The sequence below is a fragment of the Cricetulus griseus genome, chromosome 2 (genome assembly GCF_003668045.3).
Source record: "Cricetulus griseus strain 17A/GY chromosome 2, alternate assembly CriGri-PICRH-1.0, whole genome shotgun sequence".
In the NCBI taxonomy this organism is placed as follows: Eukaryota; Metazoa; Chordata; class Mammalia; order Rodentia; family Cricetidae; genus Cricetulus; species Cricetulus griseus.
Window position 1 is genome coordinate 169,959,932 of NC_048595.1, and position 19,403 is coordinate 169,979,334.

Genomic DNA, 19,403 nt, shown 5'->3' on the forward strand with positions numbered 1-19,403 from the left:
CCCAGCATCTGACACACTAAGCATTTTCTTAGGCGAGAAATTGTTAAGTTCTTAATTGCAAATAAACTCTCTGGATGGACTACTTTCACTGACATAGCTGGTCTGTGAACATTATCTGGGGTACCGGCTGATGAAAAACAAGCCAGTGGATGGAGTTCTGACTCCACCGAGCTCTAACAATGCTTGTTAGTTCTGAGCTCTGAGTCTCTTCACTCCTTAAAGACAGTCATCGGAGGCTCTCCACCCTCCGTGCACCTTAGTGTCACAACTGAAAACACATCATAGCCATAGCTGCACAGCACTCATTTCCCGGGTTAACTCTCAACTCTTCCCCAACCAAGAGTGGTACTTACCTGGTGGCAACCCTGTACGTTTTCTCTCCCATAAGACGAATATGAGCCCCTTTCTGTTTTACCTGCCAAGAGAAACAATAAAACTGTGTAAATCCTGCTTTGCTTTTAGAGAGAACCTCCCCTGCAGGTAACAGAAATCCACTCCCCAGCCCCGATGTTTACATACGTAAAGGAGGCACTACTGGCAATGTATGCAAGCAAGAGAGGGAATATCACTTTCTCACTCTGGCGACAAGAAGCTGGAAAAAAATATCCTTCATTCCTATTCTTAGCCAAACTGCTCCACACTTCCAAAAACTGTCATTCCAGTGGCCTCCACTTTCTCTAACAAACAAATTGTCATTACTTATTTTCACTTTCTTTCTCTCACACAAAATTTGAACAATTTCATTTTTATTTACACAGCAGGCAAATGATCTATGTAATGACCCTAGCCTGGTAATTCCCATTGATTATATTGACACTTAATGGGGAGGCCAAAGCTAATCAATCACAGACTCTCCAGATGGTGAATCTAGCAAAGACACTGTTCAAAATTCTGAGACCCCCTCCCCCCACCTCTTTCTCCTCCCCTTTTGAAACTCTCAGGAGTGATCCCCATCATGATCAACACAATGATGGCAGGAACTCTTGGGCAGGGGGATGTGGGGAAATCACCTATTCTGAATTCAAGTTCAGAGTCTACCTGGAGACCCAGCGGGTCCCAGGATCAGGCTTTTGAAAGTCTTGTTCCAATTCCAATCTCCAGATGTATGTCTAGACTGCTCAGAACAGTCACAAATGTATCTACTCTGCTCAGGACAGGCACATGTATGTCTAGACTGCTCAGGACAAGTAGAGTCTCCATTGCAACTGAGTCACATGTGAGTATAAACCCAAGGATGCACATTTTCCTGTGTTTAGATTTTAATAGAATTGCATTACAAGAGGTGTCCTTGAATCCAGTTGGTGATGTTCAGAGGGTTGCTCTAAAAAATTGGTTATACCAAATGACAAGGGGCTAGTGGGGTAAGCCAGTGCCCAGGCCCTCTCTCCAGCCAAGACTGAAGGACACTTCTCTTAAGACTAGTGCTTTGAGGTACATTGTACTTTAAAGACAGCAGTAAGCTCTTCTCCTATCCCAAAGGGGAAATTCAAAGCTTCTATTTTGAGGAGCCAAACCAACATCCTGTTAAAGTTTACAACCCTCAGATTTTCATTCCCCACTCAACACGAATGCTGAAAGGAAGGATAGTCATTTACTCTTTGGGTTCAATGTCAATATTATCAGACTAAGCCTCCTTGACAGCACACACAGAATGTGTCTTTCAGATATTTTATCTCTGGTGTAAAGTATGCCCTATGTCTATGTCACTAAATTAACACATCCAATGGAGGGTTATTTTCAAAGGGAGTAAATTCTAAGTCTTAAGCTCCCAGCCCACCCCTGTATTAGCTTCTCTCTTGATTTTCATAAAACTTCAACTTAGGAAAACTACACTTCTTTCATAGTGTTCAGTGCAAAGAATAAAATCCATGCCCATATCAGCCTCAACTCCAGGAAAATGAGACACCATCACACAGACTGCCATTCCTGAGACATGGTAAGGAGAAACTCTGCTGTATGTGACTGTAAGGGTGAGGTTACCTGTGCCCACTGTACACGTGGTCACACAGAGGTCCTTACCCACCTGTGTCATATAAGCTACCCTACCCTCTAACTGCTTTTTGTAACTATGACTATCAGGAAAGGTGTGACCTTTATCAGCAAGATCAAAAGACATGTGTCCCCCCTTAATCTCTTACACACAAGCAATCTTCAAATATACCTTGACGTATTTGATTTGGATATGACGTTCATTGTCTAATCACTTCATGGGCTGGCAGACAGACAGGTAGGCAGGTAGAAAAATTTAAAAAAAAAAAAAGTACTTTGACCTTGTAGGAATATGAAAACCTAATGTCCTAAATATGGTACCTTCCAAATATTGAATTATAAAATATGGGTATAAGATAAAATGCTTGGTTTTTTTTGTTACTTTTTTTTTCTGAAGGATATTACCACCTGACATTATTTTCAGAAATCATCTCTAGCACACATAACTACCAGCATTTGTCTTGTTACATATACACAAGCCGGGACCACTCCTTTTATTGGAATAATGAAAATAGGAAGGACAAACACAAGAACAGGAGGGTGAGAAAGAAATCCGGTGTGGAAAAGAAAGACAGAAAGAATAGAAAAGAAAGAGCAATGAACCAGGAAGGGAGGGGAGGACACCAGAGACAGGAGGAGGAAAATACGAATCCACGCAGCCCCGAGTCCCCCGAGTCCCCAAAGTACTCTTGGCTCCATAGACCCAGCATTCTTTACTATCATATCGGATACAGGCTGCCTAATCTTAATTTTGCTTGTTAAAAAATATTTATCCAGATACAAAAATAAACCCACTGCAAATTACAAGTTGTCAGGGTTAAAAATCTCCTCCTGTTTGTGTGGGGGAGGATGAGAGGACGGCACAGACATGAATCATTCTCCAGCAATTTGAGTGTTTCCATGACATCAATGGGCACCCGTCCAGGACTCTGTCGAAGTCTGCGAGGTACCAAAGAGGCAGCGCAGCCAGCGGGAGGCTCGGAGGTGGACTCATTTTTTTTTCCCAAGGATTATGCTCCTTGTGAAGGTTTCATCTGTACCATCCACTCTCCCCATCAAATAGATCACCGTAGAGATCATGAGCGAACACATTTCATTCTGATACTGTGAGCCTTTAACTTTATTGCAGCTTTTTGTTCCCAAATTCAACTATAAATCTGCCCTCAGAGTCCAAAACCCTGGTTGGGAGCAAAGTAATCAGGGATTGTGGACAAAGCCCCAGGACATCTCAAACATCAGGTTTTCTTAGTTCTATCATTTTTCAAATGATAAAAAGCAGCCATTTTTAAAATGGCACTTCAGTTTCCAGGAAAAAAAATGTATTTGTGTAAGTTGTCCATTAAAAATTATTAAGTGTGGTCTGTTTAAAATTCCCTGGAGTGTTTGCTTCACGATAACGAAACTTTGAACTTCACAGATAAGATGTCTGAGTAGGACCCTTAAGTAACTATATATGCTCAGGGACACAAAGGCCCCTAAATATCTGTGTTTCCTCTATGTCAGGCATGGGTTTTGTCACTGATATCAACTGGCTGGCACACAGAGCCTAGTTCCTCCTCTGCCCATTATTTACCTCCCTCCCTTTCTCAGCCCTGCAACCACAACGGGCACTTTGAAGGAGCTTAAGATTCCAATTCTCAATATTTAAAAGAGATAGTGGTGATGAGCACATCCTGCAAGCTCACTGCAGAGTTTTCGAGACAAACCTCCAGTACTAGAATGCGACAGCCGCTGCGGATATTTTTTGGCACAAAGACAATGGTGGCAGTGCCAAGCCCCATGGCTAAAACTACTCAAAAGAGGCATAAGGGTAGCATTAATCGCTCAGGTCTTTTACTGCATGGAGTACTGTTGTCCATATTTTAAAATCTAAAAGTACCCGTTAGTAACATTTGTTGTGTGCCCATAAATTGGGGGAGAGGGAGGGCTTGTGAAATATATATGAGGAACAAATCTTGTCAGGCATTTGACTCATTTATAAACCTAAAAGGAACAAATGTTAAATTTTGCTGCTGGTAACCATTTCCGTGCAGGAAACGAATGGTCTGACCTTATGAAGGGGGTTCAGATGGCTGAATGCAAACCACTGAGAGGATTCTCTGTGCTAAGTCCACATGCTAAACAACTTCTCTTCTCCAGCAAAGCTATATGTATACAAGGAACATGTAATGCTGTGTCACAATGCTCCCTCCCCAATTAAATACGAAGAATGCTATAAATGAGCAGACACAGCACCCGTCAATCAATCCTGGAGACAAAGGAGATCTACATGCAGCCATGTAGGACAGGTCAGTATCTACCGTGAGCAAGTGATCCAGGAAGTCAACATGGGCTTTATTCAAATAAAGCCCATCCTATGGCTGAAACCTATATTTAAATGTGACTGCTAAAAATGGCACCACATGGCAGTCAATAAAGGATTCGCTTCCTTCTTCTGTTGTTCCTGCAAACCTAATCTCAGCAGAAAATATCAGCCATTTGCAATTTTTAAGGCCAATATTTTTGCTGACCCTGACAATAATCTTTTATCATGCTACCCAAAAAAGAAGGAGGAAGATTTGCGGTTATTATTGTTGTTGTCCTTGCAATTTGGGGGCAGCACAGTTAGCAAATATCTAAAGAACCCAATCTTTAGATAATCTATTATTTGTCTTTAGACATCTGACTTTCCTTCCAACATACCATAGTATCCCATTGCAACGGAATTAAGTGGCAAAGAAAATGTTAGCCGAAGGGAAAATGGGCTCAGAACCCCATTCCACTTACAAAGATAGTGGCATCACTTTTAGTGGATTAGTGCACCTGGGCTCACACAATAGTTTAAAGCCACATGGAAAGAGACATACAAGAGCAACTTCTCTGTTGGATGATTTCTAGGGGTAAGTTGAGACATAGAACATCTCCTTGTGGTTGATCAGCAAGAGAGCTGGGTCATATTGGGGTATGTGGCCCCTTATTTGGAAAGGGCCCCTCTAACATTTATATCCAGGTGGAAGATGTTTTTTACCCACCACTGAAACCCGAGCATCTGTACGGTGGAACTCCGCCTCCTGTTCAAAGCCTTGATGAAAAATTATCTGGTCCCACAGGACAATACCAGCCAGGCTATTTCCCTGCTAATCCTCGTTCTGGGAACTGAAGAATGAGTCTTTTGTTCCTCAGTATCCAACTAGGGAACTCATCGTAAACATGCTTGACTTAGAGTAAACTTCTGTCCTAGCTGAACCTATCCTATTAATTTGTGCTTCTTCCTTTTTAATGCAGTGAAGGGGCTACACCTTTAAGCAATAACTGGGATTTTCAGGGGAAATGAAAATACACACCGGTGACAGAATCTTCTCATCTATATGGCTGTCTCTTCATGTCCTATCCAAGCCAGAAGAGCCGAGAGCTCATTTCACACACGCCACTACCCAGAGGGCTCTATGTCCCATATCTGACTACACTGCACAACAGCTGGTGAGGAGGGCAGCATGAACACCATTTAACAGATGAAGAAACTGAGGCACAGAAAATTGACCAAGGCCATATAGGTCTAAGTGACAGAGCCAGCAAATCCTCACATCTGTACCTGCTTTGCTGTTGGTATTTAAACTGTAGGAAAAGAAAGAACAAATAAACCAGAGGCTAACACTGAAATCCCAGAGCTCAAAACACTCATGAATTTGATATGAAATTAATGAAAGTGTCTTATAGGCAGTGATAATTTACATTTACATGGTGTTTTATTCCTAAAAGGTCTCTAGATACTTTATGGCTGTACAAATGATATACACAGAACCTGTGACGTCTCACAATTAACTGCCACCATCTCCATGTTAACTCAAAGCAAGTAATTAACAAAAACATGGCAGAAAACGAGCTTCTCTGCATTCTCTATGTGGAAAGTATAACTGTATATTAAAATACACAAGAAGAATGAGAGTACAGACATAATTATAACATAGGGTAACAGAGCATCACTCACAAGTGTCTTCTATGGAAAAGCAATCCTACCATGGTCCCCAGAAGTCAAATGGGAAACTAATGAAGAGGATACAGAAACTGGTTCAAGTAATGTATGGTCTTCCTCTACAAATTCAGCTCATATTTGAAGGCTCTTAGAAGTCTTGTTGTGAAGATGTCTAGTTCACTTAGCATGTGTTCGGGAAAAACTAACTTGAACATACACTCCTGCTTCAATACTTTTTGTGTGAATTAATACAAGTCCTGGCAAATTTTAAGAATTACAGGGACAAAACATATACTAAGACTACATAAGGTTAATCTTGTTTGTAGTTTTTTACCAAGCAACCAGCAGAAGCTTATTCTTAAATTTTCTTTCTGTATTATGTAAATTAGTGTAATATTATTTGAATTGTTCATTTGGTGAAAACTCAACAGGCTCTGTCTCTTGTGGAAATCAGTACCGCTCCACATTGTTTTAACTAGTGGGTCAAGTCTAATTATCCCTGACCCCAAATACAGGTGAGAGCATGAGTTCTATAAAATAGAAGGTGACATTATCAATCAGATGTCTAAAATCTCAGACAAGAGAGCTGGTTTCTCCTGCAGACTATAGAATACAGGTATCTATATGCCAAGACAGCACTGTCTTCTCCAACAGGCACTTCCAATTTCAAATAAATTCCACACTGAAGGACTCATAACCCACTTCCAGAATATAAACCAGTCCCCAACACTGAAGAAATCCTTTCAACCCTCCTTCCTAAACTGAGGACAGAAACAGGAGAAAAGTGACAGGGGTGTATGTGGCACTATGCAGTAGTAGGGAATGGGAATCTTGAGTTAGCCATTTTCCCAGAACTAACTCACTTTCAGGCATAAACTGAGGTACTCAGCAATGGTCTGTCTGTGTATGTCTGTCTGTCTGGGAAACAGTAAGCCTGGACAGCTTCTCATGGCTAAATCACCTATTCTACTTTAGGGTAGAATGCCTTCAGAGCCGGGCACAATAAAATACAAAAATGTAAAATGTTTGATGCTCCATCCAAACACTTCACTTTGGGGACCAGCTCTGCTTCAGGGTCTATAGTCCATTCCCCGTAAAGAGTTTATAGAGGCAAAGTGCTGTACTGTATGAAAAGTCATTTTCTTTAAACCATTTAACACAACATACTCCAGGAATTTGTTCTATAGATTCTAGGCCCGCTTTCTATATGGACATAGTCAGTGAAATGATGAAAGGGCACTGCTGAGGCGATGCAGGTCTGAGAAGGTGAAGCCTGAGCAGTCCCTGCACTGAAGCCCTTTCTCAACAGCATGCCACCCCTCTCAGACCTATTCTAGATGGCATTGTCTCTACATACCCACAGCCATGTTTCACAATAATTTCACTCAGTTTCACAAAGCCTAAGAGTTCTCAGGTAACTGGCCAGAAAAGGACTCCATGGAAGCACCCTTCAAGCGAACACTCTGAAACAGCTTCCTGATGAAGAGAAATAGAGCCTTGGGTTGTTTCACAGGCCCCACACAGAAACAAGCAAGCCAACCTTCTCACTCATTGTCTTGGATGAAGGCTTATGTGTTAGCAAGTGAAAGTGTGTAACTTCTATGTATTAATATCCAAAAGCAGGAAAATATTCCACTGGAAATAACACTAATTCCACAGGGTGTGCAATTAATCACATAATCATGAGGGTAACTTAGCAGTTTGGGGAGGTGTGTCAAATAACTCCTTAAGGCCATTAAATTACCACTTGAACCACCAAGTAATGTTTTTTTCTGAATCAGCAATTTGTACAAGGATCCCCTAGAGACCCTGAGGATGAAGGGCAACCCCAGAAGCCTTCAACTTACTTCTAATGAGTGACTTACCCATGGCTTTCTACACACAGTATCTCCATGCTGCCGATTGCCCTAGTTTATAGGTTTTTCATGATTTTAGTCTCCAAGGGAATAGGTAAAACTACAACAACTTGGGATTTGTGCATTCTTGCAACAAACACTTAGTTTACTTGAAATTTTTTTACATTTATTTTTTTGGAAATACTTTTTGCATAAAAATGGGAGAAAGTGCTATAGAGAGATAGATGGCCTAGTGGCCAAAACTTTAGGCTGTTCCTCTGGAGGACCTGAGTTCAATTCCTAGCACCCACGCAGTGGCTCACAAACATCTGTAACTGTAATTTCAGGGGATCTAACGCCCTCTTCTGGTCTCTAAGGGAAGCAGCATGTGAGTGGTGCATAGAAAGACATGTAGCCAAAACATCCATATACATAAAATAGATTGAAAGACAGAAAAATAAAGGTAAAACTGAAGAAAAGTTGGGGAGACGGCTCGGTAGTTATGAGAACTTGCTGTTTCCCAGAGGACCAGGATTTGATTCTCAACACCCACATGACGGTGTTACTTCAGTTCCAAGGGATCCAAAGCCCTCTCAGCCCACCATGGGCACTGGGCATGTATGTAGGCCAAACACCCATACACATAAAATGAACTTTTTAAAGTTTTAATGAGGAAAGCATTACCTTGTAACACAGATGTCAAAGCAAGTTGAGCTAAAATATGTTTTGATTGCATTCTTATGTAGAAGGAAAGACACTGGATATATGTGAGGAAAAACAATCCTCAAATGTTTCATCTATGCTTAAGAACTCTACCAATCATGATGAAGACCCTATCTACAAACAAATTCCTGGGGTAGGTGGAGTGAGGTTCAGAACCCCCCCCCCCGTACCCCCCCTTCTTCTGTGTGTGCATGCATGTGAGCAGGTGCACAGCTCAGTGAGCGTGTGCATGCATGTGTGTGCGCAGTCCTAGTGTGTGTGTGTGTGTGTGTGTGTGTGTGTGTGTGTGTGTGTCTGTGTGTGTCTGTGTGTGTATTCAGATGGGCATGAGTAGAGGCCCCAGACTGACACTGGGATGTCTTCTGCATTCTCTTTTCCACCTTATTTTTTTAGAGGGGTTTCTCACTGAACTGAGAACTTGCTGTCTCAGCTAGAGTGGCTAGGCAGCAAGCTACAGCAGCTGCATTACTTTGCCTCCCAGTGCCGAGGTATAGATGGTAAAGACGAGTCCTGGCACACCTGGCTATCGGGTGCTGAGTATGAGAACATGGGTCCTTACGCTAGGGTAGCACTCTCAGCCCTGTATTTTATTTTTCTTAATAAAATCTCTTCAATTGTAGCAATCAATTTAATAAGCACACACAGTTCTGCAGATTGTAGCAGATAGGCACTAACAAACCCAGGAGCCTGATGGATAACAAAACGGAGATTCTGCCATACTCACCCTATTTGAGACACATTTCATAGGACAGGCAAGCTGGTATCCAGGACCCTTCAGGCAGCTATATCTCAAGGTCAGAGAAATCTGATTCTCTCAGCAAGTGGGGGTCTTTAAATTCACTCAACTCATGACTGAAGGACAGTGGTTCAAAGAAATTATTTTACAAAATCAAGTTGATTCCTTTGATAAACCATAGGGCCCACAACTGCAGGATCCCTGGACTTTTGTGAAGTTTGTTGCTTGCTATGACCCTGGCCTAATGCGCCCAAATCAACCCCGCTCCAGTCTGATCCTAGAGTGGTGTCATGTTCCAATACAGACAGAACTCTAGAAACTGATCCAGGCCCGTGTGAATTTAAAGGCACCATACATCAGGACTGCTCCTCTACCCACACTCAGTGAAGGTGACATTCCTTCTCTCCCATCAGAGAAGATATGTGACATTTCTGCCCAGATGTAAAGAAACACCACATAAATCAGGCTTTGTTGCCTGAAAAAAAATTAAGAATTTATCAGCAAAATTTAACATAACTGACAGTAACAGAGCTTGCCACAAGAATCACTTTACCTGATAAGTTATTTAGTGCCCAATAAACAATAAGGCCTAACAGTAATAGTAACAGTGGACATCAAAATAAAAATGTTAAAACTCTGCATGAATGAAAATAGGGCAGATTAAAGAAACTTTAGTCTTAAGCAAATTCTAAAGAACATATGTATATACAGGTTTAGTTGTCTACGCAGAAAAGTATACATTTGAGCACTGCATACATAAGTGGTAGCCTCAATTTCAGGTTGAGTTTACAGCTAACAAGAATATGTGATGGCTGGCATGGCAACACATGCCAGTAAGGCTGCACTTAGGAGACTGAGGCTGAAGGACAGCAAGTTTGAGCAAGCATAGGTCAAACTGAAGGAATATGTCTCAAAAGAGTGTGTGTGCGTGTGTTAGTGTATGTGTGTAATTATCTTCTCCTAAATAAATCTCATATTTCATGTGATACTCAAGGCTACACCAAAATAAGAGGAATAGATGCTGGGAAAACTTAAGAATATAGTAAATATTCATATGTGAACAAGATCTGAATAGTGCCCACATACATACTCCATCTATACCATGTATATACCTATACATCTATACTTCTATGCTTTATCCCCATTCATTTCTATTCCCAACTGAGATAATGAAAAGAGGCACAATACGCATAGCTACTATACGTATATACGCAAACATATCTACGTGTGAACACTAATAACCCCAATTGCCCATGTATAATGTCTGAAATGATACCCTCTCTAGTTTTAATATTGGAACACCACAATTCATCTATTTCTGTTGAGGAATTGAGGAAAAAAAATCAGAATTCACAATGCATTGCAAAGTATCTATAGAGAAGATAAAAGGCAGGAAAACGGATAACCATTATAATTAATAAAGAGTAATACCCTGTGAGCTCTTCAAAAACAAGTGAATGTCTCAAAATAAGCACACAGTCAGAGAGATGGGGCCAGCTACCATGTGACACTAGCAACCCGTAAGTGAAGTTTTAAGTTCAAGATACAATGATACAAGGCATTGATTTCCAAAATGTGTCATTAAAGAGAAACACCATTTGCAGAAGGATTTGCAGAAGAGAAGGCATGGATCGAAGAGAAAGGAAGAAAGGAAAGGGATTTCGGGGAAATGAAGCAGAAAGTAGAGGGATAGCCAAGAGAGTGATGTCATCTCATCCAAGCACTCAAGAAAGAAAATGTGTCAGGGTTTACGGACAGCAATCTTCAGATCTAGAACCTACAAAAATTATCATCTGAATGCTTGTAGTATAAATCTGAAAACCATGACACGGGGAAATAGTTTTTGGGACCCTTGTGCATCCTATGTGCCAGAAACTGGAGGGTCTGTGACTGCTGTCACTCTCAAAGAGGGTAAATGTGACACTACTCACCAGGGAGATATGTCACAGGAACAAGGCCTAATGCAAGAACACCTAGCAAAACAATGGTCATTGAGACAATGGCAAAAGGGAGAACACTGGCCATCCCATGAGAGGTGTTACAAAAAGTTGCAATGAGGATTTCATGTTAGAATCCAATTATTTGGCTAATTAAATATCTCAAAATCAATTCTTAAAAATGATGCTTAAATAATTGATTGAAAACCAATGTCAAAGTCATCGGAACCTAAACCTGGAAAGACAGACAACCAAGAAAAACTTAGAGGATATGTTGTATCTTCGTTGCCTTAGACCTTTGACAGTTCATGTTTGGAGGGCTGGTTTGGGGATTTTGGGTGGGGTTTGCTTGAGAATAAGAGAAATTTGCAATGTGAACCCAAAGAATTCCAAAGCTCTGGAGTTTCTTCTGCTACAATTACTGAACTGATTTAATCACATAATCTTGGAGATATATAAAAGTAATTTACACAAAGACAATTATTATAGCAAATGTAATGGAGCTGTGCCAACAGAGACCATTGCTATCTTAGGAGCCTGTTCTTTATCCAAAGTCATGCTATCCACTATCAGGAAGGACCACTCTATCAAGGATACGGTCCACCAGGTAGTAGCAGAGAGGTGGCTTCTTGTGTTCCTCACTGTCCTTGAACAGTTTCATACTGTGGCCTGGGACCAAAATCCACTTGTTCTTCTTAAATCCCATATGCTTTAAAGCCAAGCAAAATAAAAATGATTCCACTCAAACTGCCAATCTCAGTGGCTGCAGGTGAACATGGCTCATGTAGGTTTCTAAGTACACACTTCATGAAGCAAACAAGAGCTCATTTTCCTAGAAGCCAGAGAAACTACACACCCAGCAGGAGCCCTCTAGGGTTACCCACCACTTCCTGAGCATGCTCTGTCTTCCACAGTTCATCCCCCTGAAGTTCTATTTCCAAGTCGGACAAACTAGAATTCATCGCACACATGATCAGGCCAAGAGCAGCAAGCAAAGTATGGCTAAGAGTGTCATATAACTTACATGCCCTTTGAGCTGTCCATAAGTGATATCAAGATGGCAAAACTACACCCAGATGGAAACCTTCACTTTCACTTCCAAGGAACAAATTAGTGACCATACTCAATCTTCAGTAACCTCATGGTCACAGAAAATATTTAATTAATGACCAAAGATGAAATCAAAAGGGAAACTCAACTACTACCACACATACCAACCAACCTTAAGAGTAAAAGTCAATTCCAGACTGAGTGGCCAGCAGAGGGCGCACATGCCCCAACACTGCAGCCTTGGACTAGGCAGGCACTCCCCAGACCTTTTAAAAACATTAAACCTGACCAAATTTGAAGGAGGGGCATATGAGCTAGCTAGCAATCACAAAACTAACCTCAATTTAGGATTACTAAGAAATACAAGTACATTATTATTTAATAACAACTTTAACAGGGGCTACTTGGCTGCTCTACGGAAAGCTGTTCTTTAACAAGAGGTAATTTCTTTGCACACAAGCAAGCTTATGTTACTTTCCAAGGCTACTGTGATTTTAATAGGCCTATGAGGTCTATATTAGGAACTCCCCACAATACATGTATTTTTAGAAGTAATGGAAATGCTAAATTCCTAGCACATAACATATTTTTGTGAATTATATTAAGTTGCTCTTTGAAATAGCATTTCTTTTCGTGTGTATCTATCCATATGCTCCATACAAACCCATTCATCTCTGTGGCTTCACAGCAATCCAGTATGTAGTGTTTCATGTCTCAATTCCCATGCATAAGCTCTTTATTGTTTTCTATGTTTTGTGACCCGTTGTCTGCTTACAACCTCTATATTTTCCCTTACTTTGGGGTTACAAAAGTTATACCAGAAAAGGTGTTCGAGCTCTGTGTTAGCATGTGTCTACAGACAGGCATTGTATATTGTATTTAGGAACAAGGAAGTGTTCCCAAATCTGCAAAGAGCACACATCTGTCCCAGCACTTTCCAAGCTTGAGGTTTCTCAAACAATAGAACAAATTTAAAATGAAGGGGGAAAAATGAAAGCACTAAGAAATGTTGAATCCTACATCATTTTCCTTTGCAGATAAAAAGATTAAATAATCCACAGGAAGATTAACTTCTGATTTCAAATGAGTTACAATAAATGGACTGTTGCCAAATAAGTCTCAAACTGAAAACAAGGTTGGACAATTCAGCACCATTTGTCTGTGCACCTCAAGGCCATTTCAACCTCACCCTTACCTACACCTCAACAAAAACAAGGAAGCCATGAGACATATCCAGCAAGTGATCTTTCTCTCTCTTTTTCTTCCTTCCTTTCTTTTCTTCCCTCTCTTTCTGCCTTTCTTTCCTCTTTTTTAAAGCAAATCTCTGCAGACCTGAGAATGAACTGAGTCCACAGTATCTACAAACCAGGTGGCTTAGGTGACACATGGGTCATGGCAAATGATATGCACCCTTTAGCTGATGTGGCCACTCCATTTCTGCATAAGTTAAAATGACGAGGTTTTGTTATTCCTAAGCACTCAATTCCGAACTGTTTGCACAATCTGTTAAGTCCAGGCAAATTTAAATGATTCTGACATGCCGCCCGCCAAGGCCAGTGACGGGGATAATGCCTCTTTCCATGGGTAAAATTCGGTGGCATACAGGTCACTCTCTTCGGGGGAATCAACTGTGTGTCTTCTTTGCATTTCCAGCACAATCCTTCACCCTGCAGCCTGGAGCTGAGAGTGAGATGCAAGAAAGGAGCCGAGCGCTCAAAGCAAAAATCTGCTTCCAGGACAATCCATTATATCTGACAAGTTAAATGTTCCATGGTAGGCCATATGGCATCAGAGCAGGCCCGACGATGGAAGAGGGGAGCTGGGCAAATGCATCACAATTAAGGAGTTTGGCTACACACTTTAGTCTGAATTACTTTTTTTTTTTTCAAATTGTAAATGTTACCCCCCAAATTTTCATTTGAGCTCCTTTGAAAAGGTATTCCTTTTAAAAGATAGTCCACAGTCTGGATGAGAGAATCAAATAGTCAAGGCAGGTGGGTTTCAGAGAACCTTGCAGACCTGTAGCCTCTTCTTTTCAGTTTCGAGACAAATAACAAGTAGACTCGAGCTGCTTGCTAGGCTATTTAAATGAAACTGGTCATGAGGTTGGAAAATGTAAATGAATCTGGTACAGCACAAAATGCAACTAGTTTCCATGCTTAAGTCTAAAACATTAATCTCACAGGCTCCACAATCAGAATAGGCATGTTCCCATATCTTCTGTGGCTTCCTTAATCTCCACCAAATGAATCACATGGACATGGCACAACTACCACAAACCCTGGGTCCCCTGGCCTGTCTGAAAGCAATCTAAACTACTCACTACAAAAGCTGTGAGGCCGATATTAAAGATGTGTTTGTTGTTAGGGACAATTTAATATAAATTGTATTAATACTGCAATCAAGGTTAGCATTGAGTTAAAGCTAAGGAAGGTGAAATAAAATGAATGAAACAGCTACTATACCATGGCATGCTGTTTCACCATTCTTTCATATAAAGAAAACATTCTTATTTTTTTTCCATTGAGTTCTCAAGGAAGAAATGGCCCCATAATAAAAGGTGGAAAGCTTTCTAACAAAGTACACAAACTCATGTGACCCCGTGGTAATTTTATCTGCACTCTCCCTTTCTGGACAGGACACATTCTTAAGCAAAATACATGGTGTGTGTGTGTGTGTGTGTGTGTGTGTGTGTGTGTGTGTGTGTGTGTGTAATAATGGGTTGGTTCTCGACAGTAATGATTACTGTTTAAGGTATTCACGGTGGTTTGCAAACATGAAATTCACAATGATTAAGAGAGATGCACACACATCTTTCCAAGGGAAGGCACTAAGACTCATTTCCCTAAACTATGTTCACTCTCCATCTCTCTAGAGGGTCACTATTTCACTCAAATGCATCCGCTTCCGCCTTAATTAAGAATAGCATTGCTTCTAAGAGCATATATACTTTAGAAAAATGGACCCAAGATTTTCTGTTGAAAATTGTGAACATCTTTTTTGGTGACTGAAAGTTAACATTTTGTAGGAACTCAATGCAATCGGGTATTTACATTTCTCTTATTAACACAAGACAATTTACTGAATTATGGAATCGAGTACAAGGGTAATGAGTTTGTAATTTATATTTTATAACAACAATCAATTGTTGCAACTCTATAATATTGATCACTTTCATAAATATGCCCTATGACCTTCATCATAACAATAATAGATAAGTTCAAAACTATTGTAGTAAGTATTCTCATTCTATGTGTGCGGCTTAAAAGAAATTCTAGGTGGTTAATTGATTTGTACTACTATGCACAGCAATGAAATAAAAAAAGAAAAAACCCAACAGCCCTCCACACCTGACCTAAGCTTTCTTCTAATGCCTGCACTATATTATGTCAGGCAATACCATATATTACTAGGGGAAGTTTGACCATTAATATAGCCTACATATTACTTAAGAATCAAAGTGTATTTATATTCTACACTATTATTCGTCTTTTAATAAAAATAGTCATTTTTTGGTATTATGGTACTGTCCAACGGAACAATGAAGCCCAAATCCTAAGCTAAGAGCAATGAATACATATCCAACACAGTTACACTGGTTCACACACATTTCTAAGATGAAGCCGTGTATGCTTCGGCACCAGGGCAGGGCACGAGGACGGTGCGTACTAAAGACCCTTTTTCTGCATCCAGATCCACATTTTTATTACTAATTAAAATGTCCAGATGGTAAAACAACACCTGATCCAAGGGGCTTCTCAGTACACTGACTGTCAGCATTCAGCCACTGCACTGTTAACAGACTCGAAAAGCTGGCCTTCGTGGAGCGTGCTGCATAGTGCCCAAAGGAGAAGTACAAAGCACCTAAAACTTTGCTCACTGAAATGCTCAAATTCAATTCAAATCTTTACCCAGGAAAACCATCTACCATTTTTAAAGGCTTATGGATGCTCACAGAGAGAGTGTCATAGCATAGCAATATGGTTGGGAATAAAAAAAAAATAATAGAGGGAAAGAATGAGAGGAACCCCTCCAACATCACATCATTTCAGGTGGCCCTTTAACTTTTGTTTGATACATTCATTAATAATCAATTATGTTTTAAATGTGTTTGTGTCTTTTAGGGCATTTTCTCCCTTTCCTTTCATATGTAGGCATGGACTTTAAATCTTCATTACAAAGCAAAACCTTTATTATCACATGAGATTGACAAAATTTTGGGTTACCATTTGACCCCTGAAATTCAGGTTAGCCAGTGCTCATGAATAGCAGACTTCAAGAAATCACAAATGCTTTAACAATATTTAAGCAGTTACTTCCTAATCCTAAATAGACTCTTTTTTTCTCAAGCAAACATTTTTTGCAAATATTTAGGCTGCTTTGATATGCAAATATCTTTATCCCCCTCCAAAAAAAAAAAAAAAAAAAAAAAGTCACTGCATAGACTTCAAGCAATGGGAAACTTTGCAAGGGAAACAGGGGAGGTGGCTGGTCGGGGATACTGGCAGCCACCCTGGTTTCTCTGTCCACAAACAAATGTTGCTCTTTTGGCAATACCTGAAACAAAATCTTCTCATGTCTGGGTGAACAACTGCTTTACCATCCTCTGTTCTGTGGCTCTAATGTTCTCTGACTGAGGCGATGGTTTCCAAGCAAGGTAATCCTGATGGCTCACCAACAGGCTTCCTGTTTCAGTAACTCCAATAAATGTGCTATGCTTCTGGACAGTGGAAATCCAATCACTTCCAGAAGAAAAACCCAAGAAAATAACCTGAGAAAAGGGGAATGGAAAAGGCCACAGGTAGGCCATGCTGGGGGTCCCAAGTCTGAGCAGGTAGCCCAGAAGGGGGTCACGTGGCACAATGTTCTCCCCAAAGAGCACAGGATGAGAAGCAGCATCCCAGGCCACCTTTTTCTCTAAGAATAATCATTTTTGAAAACGAACTTTTCTTGAAAAAAACAAACAACAAAGCAAGACCATGGCATACAGAAAACAACTCTGAAATTCGGCAATGTTTGGATTTATAATTATTACAGGTGGCAACAATCTACAGTAAGCAGGAGTCCCCTGCCTTCCACTCTCCTCTACAAAAATATCCTCAGAACTTGTTAGGGAAACCAGGGGATTCCTTGATAACAGGTGAACAAACCCAGTCACAGTCTCTCCCCAGCTCACTCAGTTAAAAAAAAAAAAGCCACCAGAGGTTAGCCAGGGAGAACAAAAACAAATCTGGGGTTATAGTCTCTAGAACTCCTCTGGGTGGGACTTGGGAAGGTAGAAATTAGGACACACTTGTGAACTTGGTGGGTGGAGAAAGGTGACAGTGAAGTTCTCAGAGCCAGCAGAAAGGTCCTTTTGAGATGAAAAGGATCTGTTTCTCAGCTAGGGACCTGCTGGTCCTACTTGCTCTTCCCTTCTGCCATCACTTCCTTGTTTACACAAATTAGAAGTGGTCAAAGATTGTATCAAATGTGGTCCAGACAATAACAACAAAATGCCCGAGGCCACCGCTTTTTTTTTTTTCTTTTTATATTCTCCAAATACAGATTTGGGGTCAGGAAGAAGGAACCAATCACAGAATGAAGTGTTTGAACCAGGGGCGGAGAAGGGGGCGGTGGGTATCCTCAGCAGTTACTCTGCACTTAGATGGACTGTGTGAGAAGAAAATTTAAGAGCTCTATAAAGTGTCAGAATTAACCTCTCCTCTCAGGTTGCTTACAGGTGGAATTTTGCCATCTGGATGGGCAGTTTGCCTGCAGAAAAAAAAAAAAAGAAAGAAAGAAACCAAGGGAGCGGGGGGGGGGGGGGGGGGGAGACGACCTTCCTCTACCTCCCATTTTAACACAACAGATTTTTAAGGGAAAGGGGGCAGAGCCATGAAAATTGCCAAACATAGGAAGATAGGCACATGTGCGCACACATATTCACGTACAAAGTGTGACAAAACCGGAGACTGAACAAAGCAGAAGATCGAAGTAAAATTACCATCCTTGTCACAGTGAGATTAATAAGAAATAAAAACGTACTCACTCTTGAGTGCAGAGCAGGGAAAAGAATCACTGTAAAGTCTTTAGTAAGTAACTGATGAGATTTCCTATTTTACTGAGTATAAAATAATAATAACAGCCAGCATACCAAAGTTTCTATTGCTCTCTCACAAGAACTTCCTTATATTATTTATTCACATTGGGAATTACAATTTGGCTTTAAGTAAACAGGAAGCTATGTTTTAGTAACTCCTGGGAGTTGTATCATTTCAAATTGAAAATACTTATACATTTTACAATTTATAAAAATAATTTTCAGCCCCTCTTCTTAGTCCTTATCCAAACCTAAAAAAAAAAAAAAAAAAAAAAAAAAAAAAAAAAAAAAAAAAACCCTCTGAGAAAGCCAAAGGATCCTTTTTTCTTTTGCTAATAAGTTGTTTTTAGACTAAAGAGCAATATGAAATAATTCCGAAGTGTTACTCTCCAACCTTGAGGGCCACAGAGGACTTTCAGTTTAAGTCTAGGCTCCGTGGCAAGCATGGCGCCAAGCTGACACCAAATGGCTATTTGCCAACTGAAGGTTCCACATTTGGAAGGCTTTACAGTCAGAATACTGTATAGTATGTCATTATCTCTGTTCAGGAGATTTGGGGTATCCATTTTGATGGAACCCTTCTCCAATATGACATCTGAAGCACAACATACCCACAGCATTCAATGAGAGAATTCTGGGCATATTCTCAGAGCCTTACACTGAGCCACAAAGGGAACAGATTATAAAGTAAAAAGCACTTAGTGAAAAATAAATATCATCTAAACAAACAACAAGACCAAACAAAAGCCCACCCTAAAGAGAAACAGGGTACTTGCTTTTCTTCTGGGCTTCTGGGCGGCAGGCAGAGGGAGGCACCATACCTAATACTGAGGCAGAGTCGCCAAAATCATGTGGAGGAATAAAGTGTTGTGGTGTCAGTTTGCCAGCCCGAGGACAGAGCGCAACACGCCGGGCTTGGCTGTCCTGACATGTTTTACTATGTAAATTTAAATAGTCTTGAGAGGGAAAAGGAAAGAAAAGAAAAGGTGGAGGGGTTACATGTGCCTTTTCTTTCATATTAAAATAAAAGTTTGTTAGAAATTCTCATACTTGGGCCACAAATAAGAGCACTTTCTCTGCTGTCATTAAAAAAATAATA

General features: G+C 40.5%; 1 protein-coding gene across 19 annotated transcripts in view; it reads right to left on the minus strand.

Annotated features, from left to right (window-relative positions):
* Positions 1-19,403, minus strand: part of Tcf4 (transcription factor 4) — a 342,153-nt gene that overhangs the window by 166,355 nt on the left and 156,395 nt on the right. For all 19 annotated transcript variants that reach the window (XM_035440081.1, XM_027402662.2, XM_027402658.2 and 16 more), the window contains one exon: positions 354-415. In XM_035440081.1, the coding sequence (XP_035295972.1) occupies positions 354-415 (62 nt within the window). The remainder of the gene's footprint in view (positions 1-353; positions 416-19,403) is intronic.